Raw genomic sequence first — 19329 nt, 5'->3', positions numbered from 1 at the left:
ATTCCATAAAATTATAACTTCTGTTAATGGTTTTACTACAGCCAAATGGAAGAGATGGATGAAACAGTAGCTCATATTCTGCCCTGTTTCCAAGGCAAATATGATGTATGTAACCAAGGCACACAGGAAAAAGTACATTCTGCCCACAGCAGTGGTTAGGTTCAAATACCTGAGCGCGAACTGTGCAAGCAAAGCCCCACATAGCCTTATCGGGAGTGTTGTGTTCACGGCCACTTCTCATTTCAAAGGAGAAGGTGACTGTATCTCCTTCCACCTTAAAATTTAAGGGGGGAAAATGCACTTTAAAAACAAAACACACAATTTGCAAGAGAGCAATGAATTTTAGAGATTTACTTTCGAAAAGGACCACACAGCAATATTTCACTCCTTTCCTCACTTGCTTTTTGATTCAAATTCCATCCCCTCTCAGCTGGAAACCAACCTTTCAGCTGTCTCTCCTGACCAGGGAGCTTTCGGAATGAGGCATCTGTGAAATGGGCCACAATTGCCCAACAGTGGGACCAGAGTAAAGATCAAATCTTGAGCCTAACTTCAATAAATTCCCCAGGTTTCTGTGCTTTCTGCCTTCCCCTCTCCACTTTTACCACCTCACTTGTGCCAATAAGGTGGGCAAATAGACATCTTTAAGAACACACAGAGAGTGCTGAAAGACCATGCTCTGTGTTGTAGAACCAACAACGTGAGTAAGAGACAAAATGTAGGAAATCAGAAAATAATTCAGTCTTGTGCTAATCTGGATCTGGCTGCATCTGGGCTACCCATCTGGAGGTAACTTGCTGCCTGTGGCTGAATTAAAGCAGGTATTTAATGTATTTGAGATAAAAGCTATGGGAACAGACTCTGGAGAGGTCTGCAGGTCTCAGTGGGCATTTCCATTCATATTTATATTCTAGATAGACATACTTCAAGTTGAAGCCCACATTACAAAGCATGGCTCCAATCTCATCAGTTTGAGAATGCATCATTGTTTTTGCTCTCTAGTCCCCAGTTCATTTGAAAACACTGATTCCATATTTTAAAAAGGCAACAGCTCTGTGGTTCTAGGACACCCCTCATGAGGCAGTCTAGAGAACAAGTGAGTAGGAAGAAGTAGCTGTCCTTTCCACGGCCAGGGAAAAGATGCAGTGACAACCTCAGCCCATGGGGCGGCCTATGGAAAAGATCCAAGTTCTGGAGTGGATAGGGGTCTGATGTCTTATAAAGAAAGGAAGCTCATTCTAGTGAGTTTAAGGCCTATCTAAGATCCCCACCTCAGTAAGAGTCCCCATGGCAAATTTTCTCTAGAGTTACAGTTAATACTTGGGCCCATGAGGAATGCAAGGTCATTTTCTTTTCTAGGAAGCGAATGTGCCTGAATACCATACCTTCACCAAGTCTTTCGGCCAACCAGTTCCTAAGACACTACGGCTGCCATATCCCAGTGTATTGCCTCCATACTCAGCAACCTTCCTACTGTTTGTGTTAGGCCCCGCGTATATCACCAACTTCAAAACAGAAAATATACTGTTAGACTGTAAAAGAAAAACAAAAACAACATCTACAAATAAAAAGGCTGCAAAAAAATGTTTGTTTAAAAACACATTTATAACCAGGCACTGGGGTCATTATAACTAATATTTCCTGATTTTTTTTCTTTAGGTACAACTGATACTGGTTTAGATGCAATCAGCCATTGGTATTTACAGGGTAGCCTCAGAGTAGTAACAAATATTAGCACGATTTAATTGGCTTGGGGACCTCACATTAAAATAAGTTATACTCAGCTACTGTACATATTTTTTAAAAAATCTGTTTTAATTCTAAGTAATGAGATATAGCCTATTAATGACAGGTACAGTTTGCCCCTTAAATCCTCCCCCAAATTAATAAAGTGAGCAAATACAGATGGTAAGATGGTTATAGCTAACACAACAACAAAAGTCAAAAAAATTTAATTAGTGAATATTTTAAAAGATGCAACAAATTGAAAATAAGCCATGTATTCCTAGAATGTTGCTTAATGGTATAAAAAGAAAATGACAGAAAATTTGGGTCAGAAAAGGGGCTGCTTCTTCTTGGGTCAATTTTCATGTATCAGTATTTTTCTTCAATAAAAGCTATTCATTTATACACAGTTAACAAACTTTCTATTAATAACATGCAGGAAAAACATTTAGAGGTCATTTGGCATTCAAATACTTTCATAGGAAGAAGGCTCTGGCCTTCTGTAAATACCAAATTCTGTCTTGTAACATGTACTCTGACCACTGCTGAGTTCAGTTCAGATCTAAAAGCTGCACTTTAAGCCCTAGATGCTTCATCACTTTATGATTTCTTACCCTTCTGCACCTTTGGGGGACACCAGCCAGGGACCACTGGAAAAGTAAGCGTTAACTTTTATCCATGTAGTAAGCCTCCCTGAGCCTCCATTTTAACACTAATGTCTACAGCAGGTGGAGGTTAGCTTACATCAGAAGATGCAAGTTATTATTTTTTTTAAAAGGAGAAACAAAATGACACCAGTAACATCTTCCATTTCTGTTTTAAATAGTTATTAAATGAATGTAGGAAATAGGGGTAGCTACTGCCAGGAGTTATGAAGTGGGATAGACTGATGCCAGGAGATATATTTTTTGAAAAACCCACTAAAGAATTTTCTAAATTCTCTTGCTTCCGGCTAAGGTGAGTTTGAGGGGCAAGTCTTAAACCCCTCTAGACATCTGGGAATCGTCACTATCCTAGAAGATAAGGGGGGAAAGAGGATACTATAATTTGCCCAGTAATGTGTTTCACCATCTCAGTATTTACAGTTAACAAGTTCTCTATTTTTAACCTAAAACTCTCCCTTGAAGGCGTTTAAGATCATTTGCCCTTATACAGTTCACAGAAAAAGACAACAGATAGTTAACAATTCACATAAAAAAACCCTGTGTGCATACAACACTATCAGACAATCCTTCAGTTGTACCTGTATGTTACATGTCACAATTTTATTAGCCTTTCCACATAAGTTCAACAGAATGGTTTGCAATGCAACAATTAGAGACAAAGGAAAATACTTCAACCCCTAAAATGATTTCTTTTACTTACTATTGTTAAGCCACTAGGTTAAAAACTATAATTCCTCAAACTGTGTGGGCTCTGAGGTAAGGGCAAAGAAGAACAAATAATTTAAATAAATATAAACCAGGTCCTAGGCACATCTGAAGGCCTTCTATAAAAAGCCACCTTCTCCCAAAAGATACATGAGAAGCCCCAAGAACTGGGCAGCGAGACCTTTTGAAGTGAATGGACACTCACATCTACAGGAATCCCAAGCACAGAGGGAAGGCAAGAGGTAAACAGCATGCAACACTTTTGAAAGCTTACAAAAGTCCACTTTCAACATGTCATTAAAACACTGCTCTTGGACTGCAGAGGTGCTGGCTCTGACTCTGCCAGTCACTACCCTTTAAGTCATTATCTTAGAAAGTTCTCCCTAAGAAATCTCTGCAGACAGAAATAAGTCAAGAATGGTGACCAGCAGCAAAGAAAAATAAGAAGCATCTAAAGAAAACAGCTTATTAGAGGTGAAACCAACACTAAATCAGTTCTTGCTTACTTTGTCATAGTCATATTGCGAAGAGCATCTGCTATCAAATCTAAGGTACAGGCAGCGAGCTCCGGGGATGTGGACAGTTTCTTTAAATTTATAGTTGTCTCTGACAGGGTGGACTGTTTCCACAGTCTTCCCAGCAGCCCATGGAGCAGGAATCTTTAAACCAGTGAGAAACCCTGGCTCCTCCTTCTCTTCCAGCATTCTAAAACCAGAAAGCAATGGAGCTTAACAGCAAGGAAAGGAAAAGGTATACATAGTAAAATATGAAAGGTTAAGAAATTTTGCTTTAATTTTCTACAATATGCAGTATGACAACACTGTAACAAAAACAAACAAGCAAAAAGCCTTTTGTTTATTGGCCACACTGCACTGTGTAGCATACAGGATCTAGTTCCCCAACCAGGGATCAAACCCAGGCCCACCCTGCAGTATAAGTGCAGAGTCTTAGCCACTGGACCACCATGTAAGTCCCCAGAAATGTTTTTTAAACTCCTATATTTAAGGTTCTTTTTTCTTTGTTAGACAATATATTTGCATCCCCCTCCTCCCTTTTTTTTTCAAGGGAGAAGCCGAATTCATACCCAGAAGAAGACCACTTTGCCAACTCTCATTTAAAATTCCTCAGGGGAAAAAAGATACTGTAAAGGGCCTTTAAGACTGGCCATTTTCCAAATCGCACAGGAAGGGTCCTGCAGTCTCCTCTTGTTGATAACTAAAATGCCAACTGTTAAAAATCCCATGAGTCTACATGACTACTTTTACTGTAATTTTTACTAAAGAAAAGTGCCTTTGAAGGTCCTCTTCTCTATTGTAATTCAATTCTCAGGGTCTTCACAGCCCAAGTTTGTATCATGGAATACAAACTCCTATACCCTAAACTCAGCTGTTGGGGAATTCTCTTCTTCTGTTTCAGCTTTGCGCTATCCAATGTGGGGGTTACTTTGTCAAGTGTGGCCATTTAAATTGAATCTAAATGAAACACAATTAAAATTCAGTTTATTGGCCACACTGGCCACTCAGAAAGAGGTCAATAACAGCAGGTGGCCATGGCCAACAGCACTGAACAAAGATACAGACTTCTATTGCCACACAAAGCTCAACTGGATAGCATGCTGCTCTAGAAAAACCAGGAAGTCCTTCCTTTCTGATCAATGTTCTTAAAGATAGCTTTAGTGAGATGTAATTGACATACAATAAATAGCACATATTTAAAGTGTACATTTTGATAAGCTTAGCCTTCTGTATATACCTTTGAAGTCTCCTCCTTCCTCATGGGAATCCTGGTGGTCACTTCTTCATTTTCTTTCACTGGAAATTAGTTTGTATTTTGTATCTTATATAAGTAGAATCATAGTTTGTACTTCTCGGGGGCTCTGACTTTTTTCACTCAGCCTAAGTATTCTAAGACTCATCTGTGTTGTTGAAAATATCAGTGTATTCATTTTTATTGCTGAGTAGGATTCCACTACACAGATACACCACAGTGTTACCCTTTAACTTGCTGATGGACATTTGGACTTGTTTCTTATTTTGGACTATTCTAACTAAAGCTGTTGTGTGAACCTTCACATACAAGTCTCTGTAAGAATCTGTGCCTTCTTTTCTTTTGTGTACATACCTAGAAGTGGAATAGCTGGATAACACGGTAGATATATTTTTACTTTTTAAGAAACTGTCAAGCTGTACATCTCTATCATTGGTATATGAAAATTTTTCAGTTTTGAACTAATCTCTTGATCTGCAGGGAAATTTATTCTAACCCATTCCTATAATCTCCAAAGCCATTCTCTTAATTATCTGTAAAGGTTTGACCCTGAAGTCTCTGTCTTTTCCCAGTTAAAAAAATCACAAAGGGAGTACTACAAAGGGAGTAGTAGACTTTCACCAGAGGAAAACATGGCAGAGGTTCCTGCAGGAAGCAGTGCTCCTTACCTCTCATCAGGCAAAAGCCTGCCCTTCTGGTCTGATGCACCGCATGGGGAACAGCCCACCTCAGCAAAAACAGGACACTGGGTTTTAAGCAGCAAAGCCGTCTGAAACACAAAAGCATCATGTCCTAAAGTGCTTATGTGTCAGTTATCTGGATGGTGAAAGTGAAAGTTGCTCAGTCGTATCTGACTCTTTGCAACCCTATGGACTATACAGTCCATGGAATTCTCCAAGACAGAATACTGGAGTGGGTAGCCTTTCCCTTCTCCAGGGGATCTTCCCAACCCAGGGATTGAACCCAGGTCTCCTGCATTGCAGGCAGATTCTTTACCAGCTGAGCCACAAGGGAAGCCCAAGAATACTAGAGTGGGTAGCCTATCCCTTTTCTAGCAGATCTCCCCGACCCAGGAATCAAACCGGTGTCTCCTGCATTGCAGGTGGATTCTTTACTAACTGAGCTATCAAGGACACCCATCTGGATGGTACTAGAGCCAAACTTAGAATTCTCACCTAAGTCATCTTTTCACAATCCCAGTCTGTTCTCTTTCACTAAGAAATGCTTTGCTACTTAGACCACTTAATATCATTTTAACTCTGGAACATATCATTTATATTCGTTACCAATATCCAGCAAGGGCTCAGGAGACTAAATATAATGGAAGGATCTCAGTCGCACCATAGATAGTATTTTTACAGTTCTCTGGTAATTAATATTTGTCAAATGAATGCAGTAAGTAATTTAGTCAAACAAACTGTTTTCCCTTACTATTTCAACTTATTTTTATGACACCATGTTTTGCTTCATTGCACCTTTATTTCATTTTCTGCTCCCAAAGAGCAGTTCACTTTGGCACATCTTAGGACCATACCTGACTGGTATAGAGTACCAGCTGCACTAGCTGAGGCATCAGGGCATCGGCCATGGTCAAAGTTTGTAAATTTGGATGCATCAGGGAAGTGAGTAACACTGGGAGAAGGTGACCAAGCATAGTAGCCTTAGTAACTTGTTCCAAGCCTTTTAACCTACAAAAGTTCAAGAAAACATACAGCTTCATCAATTCTCAGGCATGAGAAGAAGCCACTATCATTATTCTTTGACACATTCTCTTAAACTGCATCTCCTGGTACTAGCCAAGCATTTATTGTTTCAGCAATTCAGTCTACAAATGTCCCACCTCCCACGAGGGAGAGGGAAAGAACAGAAATCTAGTAATAGACTTTACCTTTGAACTGTGATTTTTTTTGCCCTACCAAGTTTATATGGTGCATTTCATAGCACCTTTGAAGCACTTTATAAATGGGTTCTAAAATGCAAACAGGTACTCTAGTTACCACCTGCAAGTTCCTTTGGCTCTGGGGCTGCAGGGTGCAGTGTTGCACTGAATCTCTGATAAGGAGACAGGGAATGGCTACAACGCTGACTCAGCTGCCTAAAGAAACTGGTTCCCATGTGGGACAGAGGCAAGTAGATTTTTAATTTGTCTTTAAAATCATGCTCTCCCCCCACCCCGTGTTTTATTGACATATAACTGACATCACTGTATAAATTTAGGATGTACAATATAATGATTTGATGTATGTATATATTGTGAAATGATTACCTAAAATCCTATTCTTAATAACTCATCCTCTGCTCAAAGAAAGAAGGTATGTGACTCACCCCAAGAAACATGTGGGTTATGTAAATTCTCTAAACTACTTAGGATGCTGGGGTTGGAACCAGAGACATCCCTCACAGCTCCCCGGCTCTCGGACTGTGTGTCCTCCCCAGGCAGATCTGCTCCATGTGCCCACAGTGAACCTGACATGTCCCAACAAGCCCCAGTGCAATGCCCTTCTGGATCATACTGCTGGCAGCTCTAGCCTGCCCACCTGCCCTCTGGGAGTGGGCAAGAAACAGGGACATGGGACAGATAGCATTATTGGAGAAAAGAGACACTGCAGGGCACTGTTTCAGATCAGCATCTCAACACTGAAATAATCAACAAACACAAGATGTAACTCATTTCTGACAAGAAACCATAGCAGAAATCTTAATGGGGAGGACTGAGAAAGAGCTTTAGTACTGGGAAAGAGAGATTTACCCTATGAATAGACCACTCCTGTATTTGGAGAAGTAAAATTACAGTAAATTCTTGGGATACTGTGTCAGTGTCGTCTTTTGCGGAGCAGTTACTTATCTGTGTCACTGAGTCCCTTCCTCCTCTCTAGAGTACTCACCATAAGGAAACCAAGTGCACACGGTGCTGAGTGAGGCAATGAAAGGAAAGGCCAACTTGGGAATGAGGGAGGCAGAAGACCCATGTGTCAGGGAGGATGGTGTCCACACCCTGCGGCCCTCAGATCATGGCTGTCAGCCCACTCCTCCCTAAAAGCACCATTAAAGATTTCAACTGTGTTTGGCTTTGAAACACTTGCCATTCCAACCTGGTCTCACAAAAACGCCTCAGAATTAAGTGAGCATGTGGTGTTCTGTTCTAAAAGATTTCGCTTTCATAAGCAAATTCTTCCTGAAGGGCAGCAGGCCACAGTTCACAACCCAAGTCCTCACCTCTGCTCCCGGTCAGGTATGTCACTATTTATGAGGGCAGTTGTGACCTGCTGTAGCATTTCCAACACTTCATCACATCCAGTCAGGATTTGGGTAGCAAGAGCCAAAATACTGACCTTTAACTCCTAGGTAGGAAACATCACACAATTATTTTTAAGCTCTGTGATGACGATACACTCACAATGACAACACAAAATGATGTATTTAATGATGCATTTCCAAATTAAATAATGAAGTGTTCAGAGTAAGCCCAGTGCAGTACGTTCCGCTAAGGATGGCAAGTAACAAGCTGAATTGGGAGGCTAAGGTCTGGAGTGCTGACAGAAATACGCAGTATTTCACGGGGAGCACACTGAGTCCCTGGGAGAAAAGGCGTTTCTCCCGTCCCCTCCAGCACAGGAGAGCTCCCGGTGACCAGCCCAGAAACTGTCCAGGTGGAAGAATGCCGTGGGCAGGATGAGGATAGCTAAAGAGAAAAACACAACAGCAAAAGGCGCATGGAGAGGCGGTGAATAAAATGAGACAAAAACACAACATTCTGAAACAGTGCAAGTGACCTTTTTACTTAACGTTTTAAACCATTACACTTGAAAACAGGCAAGTTTAAAAATTCAATGAAAGTAGCAGGCAGTTACAGGCTATTAAACATTAAGAATAACTATTAGAGAGTTCGTGGGAGTACGAGTACTGAGTAACATGTTAAGAAACATTAGTTAAGATCATAGAAATGTTTTGTTGACAGTTATTTCCTATTAGGAAAAAAAATACAACCACTGTAACCCTTCAGGTGAAATGTGTATCCTTTTTTTCCCCAGAATTCCTAGACAAGACAGCCTATTCTGCCTTTACCAGGAGTATTTCCTTCCAGGAGTTCAGGATTTGTAACATTTAGCCTTTCAAATAAAAACACTGTTTTTTGTTGTTGGAATTTTCTGGGGTCTTTTGGGGGTATTATTTAGACATTTTGATCATTAAGAGAAAGGCATTCTGAACTGACTACATGAGATCCTGTCAGCCTTCATCTGCTGACTACTTGTGGGCTGCAGCGCATCCAGGCACTGCACAGGCCTCGGCTCTATTCCTCACAGCAGCCTCACAAGGCAGAGGCTTTGGCCCCTTTATACTGATTAGGAAATTAGAGCACTTTCAAATTAAGTGTAATCAATTTAAATGATTAATTCATGTATTTCTGCCTGTTTAAAAACTGATTACATAATGAGATAAAACCCATAAATATGAGCTAGCAGATGTATGAACCCTTTTATATGTGTGTTTGTGTGTGTGTGTGTAAAAGGGTAAGAAAAGGGCAAACTATAGTGGTTTTTATCTTTAGCTATAGCTTTCTTTGTTAACTTTTCAATGAGTTTTAGTCAACATTTTAAAAAAAAATCGAGTTCTTATGGATTTCTCTAATTCTTCCACGAAGATGAAATTCTGAAGAACAATGCAAACAACAGCCTCAAGCACCTGTCAAGATTATAACAACCAGGGCTACTAAAAAAAAAAACTCTGTAGATTGCTATAAATTGTCATGTGGGAACAAATTATTCAGTTTATACAGAAGCTAACTTAAAAATAATTACCAAAAATGAAATGAACTATAGGTTCAGAAATTATTCAATATAAGGAGTATGAGAAAATTATCACCTTTTTAAAGTTATCTGAATCAAGAGAACACAATAAACCAGCCAAGATGTCAAAACTGTTTAAAATGTTACGCTCCCAGATTCATTTACCTATATTTATTACATATACATACATATATTTATACTTAAACTTTTTAGGTGCATATGAGATCACTTGTTAAGTGCCAATTCTTAAAAACAGATGAAAATAAAGCCACAAAAAGACAGGAGCTCATGGATGACACACTATGGGAGTGTCACAAATATGGTAACCACCGTGCAATGACATAAAAATCTATGAGATGAGTGACCTAATATTACCTCACACAAAAATATAGGCCACACGGTGAACTCTGACATCATCAAAGACAGAAATTTAGCCAGTTAAGCTGTGCTTTTACACACTGGGTAGAAAGCACCGTTAGAATAAAGCTTGGTGTTTACCTGTACCTTCAATGTCTCTCCCTGCAGGGAGTTGTCACTGTCATCATTCTCATCAGGCTTAATCAAAATAGTGTTACTGAGAAGGTGGTTCTGAACTGCCATCAGATAGCGCAGGCAGGAGGATGCGGCCTTTAATACAAATAAGGGCATTTAAATGATCTAAACTGTACTGAAGAAGGGCTCACGTTTTTAAAAGATTTTGATAAGGGAAGCAAAAGAGAAAGTACAGAAAACAGACCAAGTTAGTTTCTCAAGTGACTTATTTCAATACATTTATCATAACTTTCTGCCTTCTGCTATACATTGCTCACTAATCACTCTGATACTTGAACTTCTGCCTCTTAATAAGTAATTCCTCTTCCCCCCCTCCCCCTCACATGCATCTCTGTGACAGAAGACTCTACCCAAACCCTTAAAAGGATCTTTTGGTTCTTATCAGTCTCTGTAAATCACTGCTGGTTTAGAAAACAATGCTAAATTAAAAATTAATAGAAGGAAAATCCCCAGGATTTTAAACAAAATGAAAACATCCAAATTCAGTCTAACAATTTATTGCATTAAGATATTTAAGCTGGAGGAATAAAGTCTTTGGAGAAAATATACTAAGTGGATTTGTCTAGTTCTACATTTCTAAGACAAGCACAGCTGTTCATTGACTTTCATCAATTAAGTCTATCCTTGAAAAGTATGTGTATGAGTATGTGTATACACACATACTTTAAAATGGTAAAATGAAAACAAGGACACTTGATATAATTTTGCTTTCATTAAACACATTTTTACTTACAGGCACAGTTGAGAGGAGTTTTTGAAAATCATCTTTAGAGACAGTTTGGCACTTGGTGATTAAGATACAGGATTCTCGTACAACAATCTTCAGAATGTAGTGTAAAAGTTCATCATTTAGTCTTTAAAATGTAGGAAAAATGTAACAATAAGATGCTGATGGTTAACTAATAAAAGGATAAAACTTATACAATTAGTACAAGATGACAAATAGCAGATACAAAAAATTCATTGGCTCTGTAAGTGAATCATCTTACTTAGTAATGATGCTAACAACTAGATATATTGTCTAAATTAAATTTATGGAAATACAATGGTACTCAAGCACCTAGTTCAAGTATTTTATAAATAGCAGAGACACACCTTCCTCTACTCACCAGCTCTAGCCACACCTCCCAGCCTCTCATAGACCAGCGATTAGATGATGCCCTTTACCAAAATTTCCTAAATAACCTCCACCTGTTACTTCCGCTAAGTGCCCTTTTTGCCAGGCTCAAGCTATTTCACTCATAAAACTGAAATGTGCTATTATCATTTATTAGGGCAACTGTGGGATTTTTTATCTTTCAGTTGATCCACAGTTTAGACTTAACATGCTAATTATAGCAAAAGATATTACAGGAGACTCAAGATGATCAAACACATTTAAGTGTAAATTAATTACTGAGGAAAACACTAAGAAAAGGCTAGCAGTGAATCACATCACATCACCTGTAATGATCCTCCTCCTCGCTGCCGAATCGGTTGTTTTGAAGTTGTTCAGCTAAATTAGTGAGGATCACATCCCGCAGCTGGGAGAGGCCACTGTTTCTCTCTCCTAGCACAGAACAAAGCTCCATAAACTATCTTAACAACCATGCTTAGAAAACTGATACTATTTCTTTTAAAGTTTGTAAATAAGAAGACTGTTGACAATTGAGGGGCACCAGGCATATGTACTAAGACAAACAACAGCAGCAAATACTATATCACAACCAATCAGACTTTCTTTAACCAGTACATCCTGATTAAAGTGGAGTTACTGTCTTGATATTTCATGAAGTGTGATTTCTAATTCTTTAAACTTCTAATTCTTTAATGTTGCTTGTAAATGCAGAGTGTTCTTAGCAAGGGGAGTTCTGTTTCTGTCATTGAGTCTAACTTTAAAAGTTGAGTTTTAATGTGTGGGGGAACAACTGTCTTAGAAATCCCAAGAAATCATTATCTTTAATGTTCTTTGAACATCTATAACCAGGTACATTACGCTACACAGTGGGGCTAGAAAGAGGTTTACAAAGCTTGACAATATATAGAACGTGGTTTCTGCTTTCAATCTGGTTTAAGTGTTGGCATATGTGCACTTTTAAAAATAATGCTAACAGATATGAAGAAAAAATAAAATTCAGTCATTTCCTTAGGGACAAAAAAAGGATGGTTTTTCAAGGGTAATTAAAGGATAATTCTCACCTTCTGTTAAGACCAGCTTAAGTAAGTTATTGATTTCAGTTTCACCTGGGTACAAGATATTTAAACCAGAGCTGAAATGACAGAAAAGTTGAAGTTTTTAAACATGTGTTCTAGAATATCCAAACTCTAAGTTTTAAAATTTTTATTAAAGATGCCATTTTGAGTACAGTTTCACCACTAAAAAGGCAGTGGAACCTAAATTTACTGTTGTGATTCAGTCCAATGACCGTCTTGATAAACAGGATCCCACTCCTCATATTTGTGAATTACCAAAATGATAACTTATCTGAGGCTAGATGCTGAACCAGTTAAAGAGAACTGAGTTATATAAAATCACTGTAGTGAAGCCAGCTAGATGTAGATTGTAGCAGAAAATCATTTGAGAAGTAACTGGCAGAGCAAAGATTAGAATCCAGGTCTGCCTGATGCCAAAGCCTGTTTCTTTTTTTATTTATTTGGCTGCGTGGGATTCAGTTGCAGCATGTGAACTCATAGTTGTAGCGTGTGGGATCTAGTTCCCTAATCAGGGATCAAACCTGGGCCCCCTGCATTGGGAGTGTGAAGTATTAGCCACTGGACCACCAGGGAAGTCCCCCAAAGCCTGTTTCTTAACCACCTGGTCACACTTTGACTGAAATGAGAAGAACATCTATTTGCAAACCACCAAAATATCTACTTATAGGGACTGTTTTTTTCTTTTGCTATTTTAAGATCCATACATGAGGAACGTCTGAGTCCCTGAGGTCCTGACTATGGGATGGGGCAGGAGACATGGGAGGCTAACAGCCTAGAGGGGCAATTAGAATGAAGTGCAGAAGAAGCCTTTGGTAGAGAGCACTAAGAAAATCGTGCTGATTACCTGATGGCAAGGCAGACCTCCTTCTGAATTTCAGGGCAAATTTGATCTTTGGGTGCCATCAACAACTGCCAAAGAAGCAATCCTGACCGTCGAATGATGTCTCGATTCCTTTCAGTTTGTGGGCTGAAGAAAAATTTAAACACCACCTACAGAAACAGAAGGGGTATATCTGAAAATGCTAATGCTACTGGGAATAAAATTATCCCTATGAAGAAAGAACAGGCTAGTTATTCTTATGAATAAATACCGAGGTGTATTTTTAAACACAATCTCTTCTATTGTGTAATGGTATAATTAAATATTTTACATATATTAATTGCAATGAGCTACATATAGCAATATTCCATTAACTGCAGTGCAATGAGTATGATGGTTATTCTAATTACAGGATTAGAACGTGGTTAAGTTCCAAAACAGGAATGTGATAATATTTTTCTCCTGGTAGAAATTAGCTGACGGAAGCCAGAGTCTGTGTTTCTTTTTCTCTATTTCAATTATCTCAAAACAGTACATTTACCTGAAAGACAACAAGAATGCAGCGTATAATACAGGTGTCTCCATTAACCATGGCCTTCTCCATAATGTCACAAATACTGCTTAGATGGTGTGCTTCAATGGGGTGCTGCTTGCCCAAGACACTTGTGATTGGAAGATTGGGGTTGGTAGCAAGAAGATTGAGTTGGTGTATGCACATCGCACCAACGTGGTGCAATAATTGGTTTATAACCTCATTCGTGGTTATAGCCTCTTCTAGAAGATGAAAAGGAAAGTCTGTGAGGAAAGAAATCTCTGTGGGTGGTCACCACAGAACATACCTCTCACTTACAAAAGGTACACGCACGCTAGACGAGACTAATTTGGCTCCAATCTCTGCCACTACTGCTGGAGAACTCTATTCCTTGCCACAGAGTGCTGGGGTGAAAACACCTGGGAATTTCCATTTTTTTTAAAAAGCGTAAGTAGCTACCACTTTTTGAGCCCTTCTATATGCTAGACAATGGGCTGAATGCTTTACATGCATTACCTTACAATATCGCTATCAACTTTGATTATTTTGCCCTGTTTTGTAGAGAAGTGACTCAAGAATCAGAGTCAGTAACTCACCTGAGGTCACACAGATACTAATGGTAGAGTTGGGATGTGAATTCAGGCCATTTCAGCTTAGATTCCATGCTGGTAACTCTTCTAGTAAAATCTCTATTCACCTATATTCAACTTTGCTGATTATTTTTCTGACCATCTCAAATCTGCTGTTGAGCCATTCTAATATTTTTTTTTCTTAGTCACTGAACTTTTCAAATCCAGAATTTCCAACTAGTTCTTTTTTTTTAAAACAAATAAACTCTTTGTTGAAATTCTCTATTTGTTTATAATTATGAGATTATACTTTCCTTTAGTCTTTTAAACATGGTTTTCTTTAGTTCTCTGAATGTATTTATAAAGGCTGCTTTAAAGTCTTCATCTTCTAAATCTAATATCTGAGTTTTGCCTGCAGTGTTTAGCTACTGGTTTCTCTACTCACTTTTTAAAAAATTCTTCTTTCTATTTTACTATTTCTTTTCTTTCATTTGTTTATTTTTATTATTCTCATTTTTCTTTTTAAGGCTATCTTCCTAGCGGTAGGTAGGAAATAACCTTGTCTGAGTCACAGGTTGTGCTCCAACACCCTGAGCTAGTACGACTTCCACCCTGGATGGATCATGTTTTATGGGGGAAGCACAAAGTTTAGGCAGTTTTAAACTCTTCCATGGTTTTCACCTTCTGCTGGACCCTCTCAAATTTCTGCATGTATATGAAGGCTCATTTTCAGCCAGGCCTATGTGAACAGTTTGGGCCTTCTCTGGCTTCTTCAGATGTTTGGGGGAGCTTATGAAGGTCTTTTTGTAGCTTTCTCATTACCCAAATCTCACCAGTAAATTTCTGGCTAGTTTGCTGGTTTGCTGCTTGCCCTAACCAGGACCACAACCTCAGGCTAGTTAAGCCACTGGTTGTCTCTGTTTGCCACCAAGACCACTACTGTTATTGACACTGCTGCTGAGCATGAGTTTTCCCATGCTCCACTCCAAATCAGTTAGCCCCTTCTGGCAGCAAAGCTGCTGGCTTCCATGATCTGTCCCACCCTGCCAGAATTACGGCACTGATCAAGCTTACGGTGGGGGACAAGGGGTATCTCCAGCTAAGAACACCACAGACTTCTACTGTTCTAGTCTAAGTTCAGTGGGCTTTTTGTTTTAATGAATACTGCTTCTCAATTTGTTATATCCCTTTGGTCAATTTCCAGAGTCTAGAAATACTTTTTTAGTTGGTATTTTAATTTTGTAGAAAGAGTTGTTTGTGATAATTCAGTTCATTTTATCACTGCTTTATCAAGAGAGGATTTGCTGAGCTACTCACTACTCCATACATACCACTGTAGTTGACTTTGAAGTCATGAGATTTTAAATTAATATTAACAGTTAACAATTCTTAATATTAAGAACTTTAATATTAAGAAATCTAAAGGTCATTTGCTGGATATTCTATCAAATTGTAAGTCTGTGTATAAGTAAGTTATTTTTAAAGCAAAACATAACAGCTTATATAATCCCATGCCAAATACAAACAAAGAATGAATTTCTATATTAAAGTTCTGACAATTCAGAAGGGTCGTAACAATTTCCTTTTAAAAAAAAGTCTGTGGACCACCTCAAAAGCTCTGTTTATTTACTTAATCATAAACCAATCAGATAATAAGAATTTTAAATTCTAAATTTGAAGAGGGAAGGCTGTTGACACACTTTGCTGCTTGGGGTACATTCCCACTTACACTGCTGCTGTGCTGTCTCTTATTTCCCGGGGAAGCATCTCTTCCTGTAGGACAATGAGTGCACCCACCTTTGGGCTCAGTGATGATATGGCTGACTCCAAGTCTCTGGCAGACGTAATGGAAGGCCTGATTCCCAGGATTACACCACTGATCGATATAGTCATTCGAGCATGTCCACAGCATGTTGTTCACTGTATCATAACAGGCACCTGCAAAAAGAGCAATCTTTATACAACTATCACGTCTGGATATATACTTATATATATATATATATATATACCCCTTTATACAACTATCACTGCTGGATATATACTTCTCATAAGCACTGCTAAAGAGTGGAAGGGCAAGGATGCTCCCCAGAGATGGCAAAGCAGTAGACTGGGGCTCAAAGGATTCAGTCTACTTGGCTTAACTCATATGTGAGAATGGAATAGTTTCAAGGAATAGAAAGTTTTTAGTCAGTGACTTACATGTGACCTTTTCAACTCCAAAAAGGATTCAAGTGGCTTACATTAAAACTCAGGTACAATAGGACTAGTTAACATTAACACACAGTAAAAGCCTTAGTAACTGAACCCTAAACTCAGAATCAAGTTTCCTAGGTGCCAAGGCAAACAGAATATCCAATATATTACATAATGCTCATCTTCTAACAATAAGAAGTATACCAAACCCTTAGGGGAAAGAAGTTTCTTTATGGCATGAACTTGAGAAAAATTTGTTATAGGATCATCATATAACCTATAACGGACAGTATCTTCAACCATAATTTATGCAGACGAATTTCACATATGACAATTTCTTATATTAATCCTCACAACTAAAGAGTAGCATAAAAAAATTCTTTCAAGGAAACTAGAATACCATAGAGAACTGGCAAGACTTTTTGAGAGAAATTGCTAAAATTTTGAATTTTTCCAAGGACAATAAATGTGGGCTTTTAATTCTTACCCAATCCTGGTACAAGAGCACCACGCCCCAAGGAGCTTCCAGCAGCATCTATGAGGTCGGCACGACTTGTGAATTGACCATCCGAAATATTATACACCAAGCTAGAGGCCAGGACTTCGGAAACAAACAGTTTAGTAAACCTTGAGATGAATAATAGTGAGTTAAATTTTAGCCTCTTAATATAAAGACTTTCATCAAAATCACATCTTGTTTTGGTTGTCTATTGGTGTAACAGTGAGGAGACAAAAGACACATGTTAAGATCACACACAAAAAAACCCCTGTCATAAAGTCTCTACCAATGTAGTGAATCATATTTTTTTTCTTTTTTTTTCCCAATTGTTTGACTCCGCAAAATTCAGAGGGCACTAACGGACAGCCAACTCATCCCCATGGTGCCCAGAGTGAAGAGAAGTCAGCTTAGATGCATGATGGACTAAAATCCCACTACTCAGAGCTCCAAGCGGTAAGAGGAACAGCCATCAAAGTGAAGTATATTTTTGAAAGTGTTTTTAAAACAGCAACTTTTACATACGGGTTTTATCAATATAGATTGTCAAAAGGGTAATTGCAAGAGGGGTTATGATCATTAACATCACAAAGTAGCAATATTCACAAGAAATACTTTACATACATTTGGTGCTCAATAAAGGTCAGAGGTTGTTCAAACACAAGTCAGTTGCTATCCTTCCAAGCACTGGCTCTAAAATTTGGAGAGATTTTGGCTTTTTCCCTTAACAAAGGCGAGTGCAGTGATGACAAGCATGCACTTTAGGATTCTGAATTTGAATTACAGCTCTACCACTTCTGTGTGACCCTGGCAAATTTACTGAACCTCTCAGTTGCCCCACGTGTAAAGTGGAGATAATAAAAGTATCTACTTTATACAGTTATTGTGAAGATTAAGTGAGTTAAAAAATACGTCAAGGATCTACACCAGCACATATATGCTAGCTGCTAATTTTTCTCCTGAAAAGGTTTTATTGGGACAGAGGGGAGGGGGCTCAGTCCTTCTTGGCTGCTGCTTTCCTCATGGTGGCCGGGACATTACTCAGCTCCTCTCTCTCCCTCTCAGCACGGATGTATGTCCCCACCTTTTTTCTTGATGAACGTGAGGGCCTGCTTGTTCTTGGGAGACCTTGGCATGCCGCTCCAAGGCAAGCTGCTCCTCAGAGGCAAAGGTGCACACCTTCTGCATCATGTCTGGTGGGCTGTTCTTGTTCTTGGTCATCTGGTGGCCCTTGCTGAGGCCCCTGGCTAGGGGGTAGCACAGAGCCAGAGTCACTGCTCTTCAATGGCTGCTGTGGCAGATGGGCTAGCTCTATTACTGATGTTATTTTCTTCCCCACTTTTCAACAGAAAATCCGAGCAGTGTCTCTCAAATTTCTCGTTTTTAGTCGCATCACCCTAGTAATCCAGATTCTCATCACGACTGACTTGAGCTGTGATCTAAATGGCACTCTTTGTTTCTTTTCTATTTTCTATTGTTCTGTCCTGCACACCAACAAATGGTCTTCTCCAAATCTCTTTTTCATTGTGTTTCCCATGCATATGCCTTTCCCCATGTGGCCACTTACATGAATAACAGCCATTTTTCAGGACAAACTCACAACTTCATGAAGTGTCTCCCTTCTACCCCACTTGACAATGACCCTTTCTGTCTCTGATTCTGCAGCATTTACATCTGCTCCCCACGGTTCAGGCAGTGAACAAGCATCGTGCTTCGTTTTCTAGTTGTTTCACACACTGACATCATTTCTCCTAACCAGACTATGAGCTCCTCATGGCAAACACTACTTTTTCCACTTACTGAGGAGCCTCCACAGTGACCACTGTGGAAGAGGGCACAGAAGGAATTTCAGCATTTATTTATTTGTTGGTCTAAAATAGAATCACTGAGTAAGCTATATCCTCACGAAAAAATGGCACCATGAAAACCTGTTTTAATCAAGTGGGGCTAATTTCAATTGAGTGGGGAAAAAAACCATGCCAAGGAAACTAAAAAAAGGTTTAAGATGATTAATGGTCAATAAAAAGACAAATAACCCAATTTTAAAATGGACAAAGAATTTGAATAGATATTTCTCCAAAGAATATACAAAAAGTCAATGAGCACAAGAAAAGATGTTCAACATCATTAACTGCTGCTGCTGCTGCTGCTAAGTCGCTTCAGTCGTGTCCGACTCTGTGCGACCCCAGAGACGGCAGCCCACCAGGCTCCCCAGTCCCTGGGATTCTCCAGGCAAGAACACTGGAGTGGGTTGCCATTTCCTTCTCCAATGCATGAAAGTGAAAAGTGAAAGTGAAGTCGCTCAGTCATGTTTGACTCTTTGCA

The 19329-nt window shown here is 39.1% G+C and overlaps 1 protein-coding gene, 1 non-coding gene and 1 pseudogene across 8 annotated transcripts in view; all 3 read right to left on the bottom strand.

Moving 5' to 3' along the window:
* HECTD4 (HECT domain E3 ubiquitin protein ligase 4) overlaps positions 1-19329 on the bottom strand; it is a 170887-nt gene that overhangs the window by 67042 nt on the left and 84516 nt on the right. For 3 of the 7 annotated variants that reach the window (XR_008703547.1, XM_055550472.1, XM_055550473.1), the window contains exons 10-23: positions 16996-17109; positions 16113-16253; positions 13756-13988; positions 13239-13384; positions 12380-12450; positions 11645-11750; positions 10935-11055; positions 10148-10276; positions 8079-8203; positions 6397-6550; positions 5531-5631; positions 3602-3800; positions 1386-1532; positions 170-274 (exon numbers count right to left, since the gene is read on the bottom strand). Coding sequence is in view for 6 of the 7 variants with exons in the window: in XM_055550472.1 (XP_055406447.1) it covers positions 170-274; positions 1386-1532; positions 3602-3800; positions 5531-5631; positions 6397-6550; positions 8079-8203; positions 10148-10276; positions 10935-11055; positions 11645-11750; positions 12380-12450; positions 13239-13384; positions 13756-13988; positions 16113-16253; positions 16996-17109 (1892 nt within the window). In the remaining variant the exon portion in view is untranslated. The remainder of the gene's footprint in view (positions 1-169; positions 275-1385; positions 1533-3601; positions 3801-5530; positions 5632-6396; positions 6551-8078; positions 8204-10147; positions 10277-10934; positions 11056-11644; positions 11751-12379; positions 12451-13238; positions 13385-13755; positions 13989-16112; positions 16254-16995; positions 17110-19329) is intronic. The other 4 variants (XM_055550474.1, XM_055550475.1, XM_055550476.1 and 1 more) reach the window with 4 other exon arrangements.
* LOC129630279 (60S ribosomal protein L36-like) lies at positions 17147-18711 on the bottom strand (annotated as a pseudogene).
* LOC129630442 (small nucleolar RNA SNORA79) lies at positions 17332-17479 on the bottom strand. The gene has a single exon (XR_008703708.1). It is a non-coding gene; the product is annotated as a small nucleolar RNA SNORA79 (small nucleolar RNA).

Source organism: Bubalus kerabau, chromosome 16 (genome assembly GCF_029407905.1).
Source record: "Bubalus kerabau isolate K-KA32 ecotype Philippines breed swamp buffalo chromosome 16, PCC_UOA_SB_1v2, whole genome shotgun sequence".
NCBI lineage: Eukaryota > Metazoa > Chordata > Mammalia > Artiodactyla > Bovidae > Bubalus > Bubalus kerabau.
This window is presented reverse-complemented; position numbering and strand designations above follow the sequence as displayed.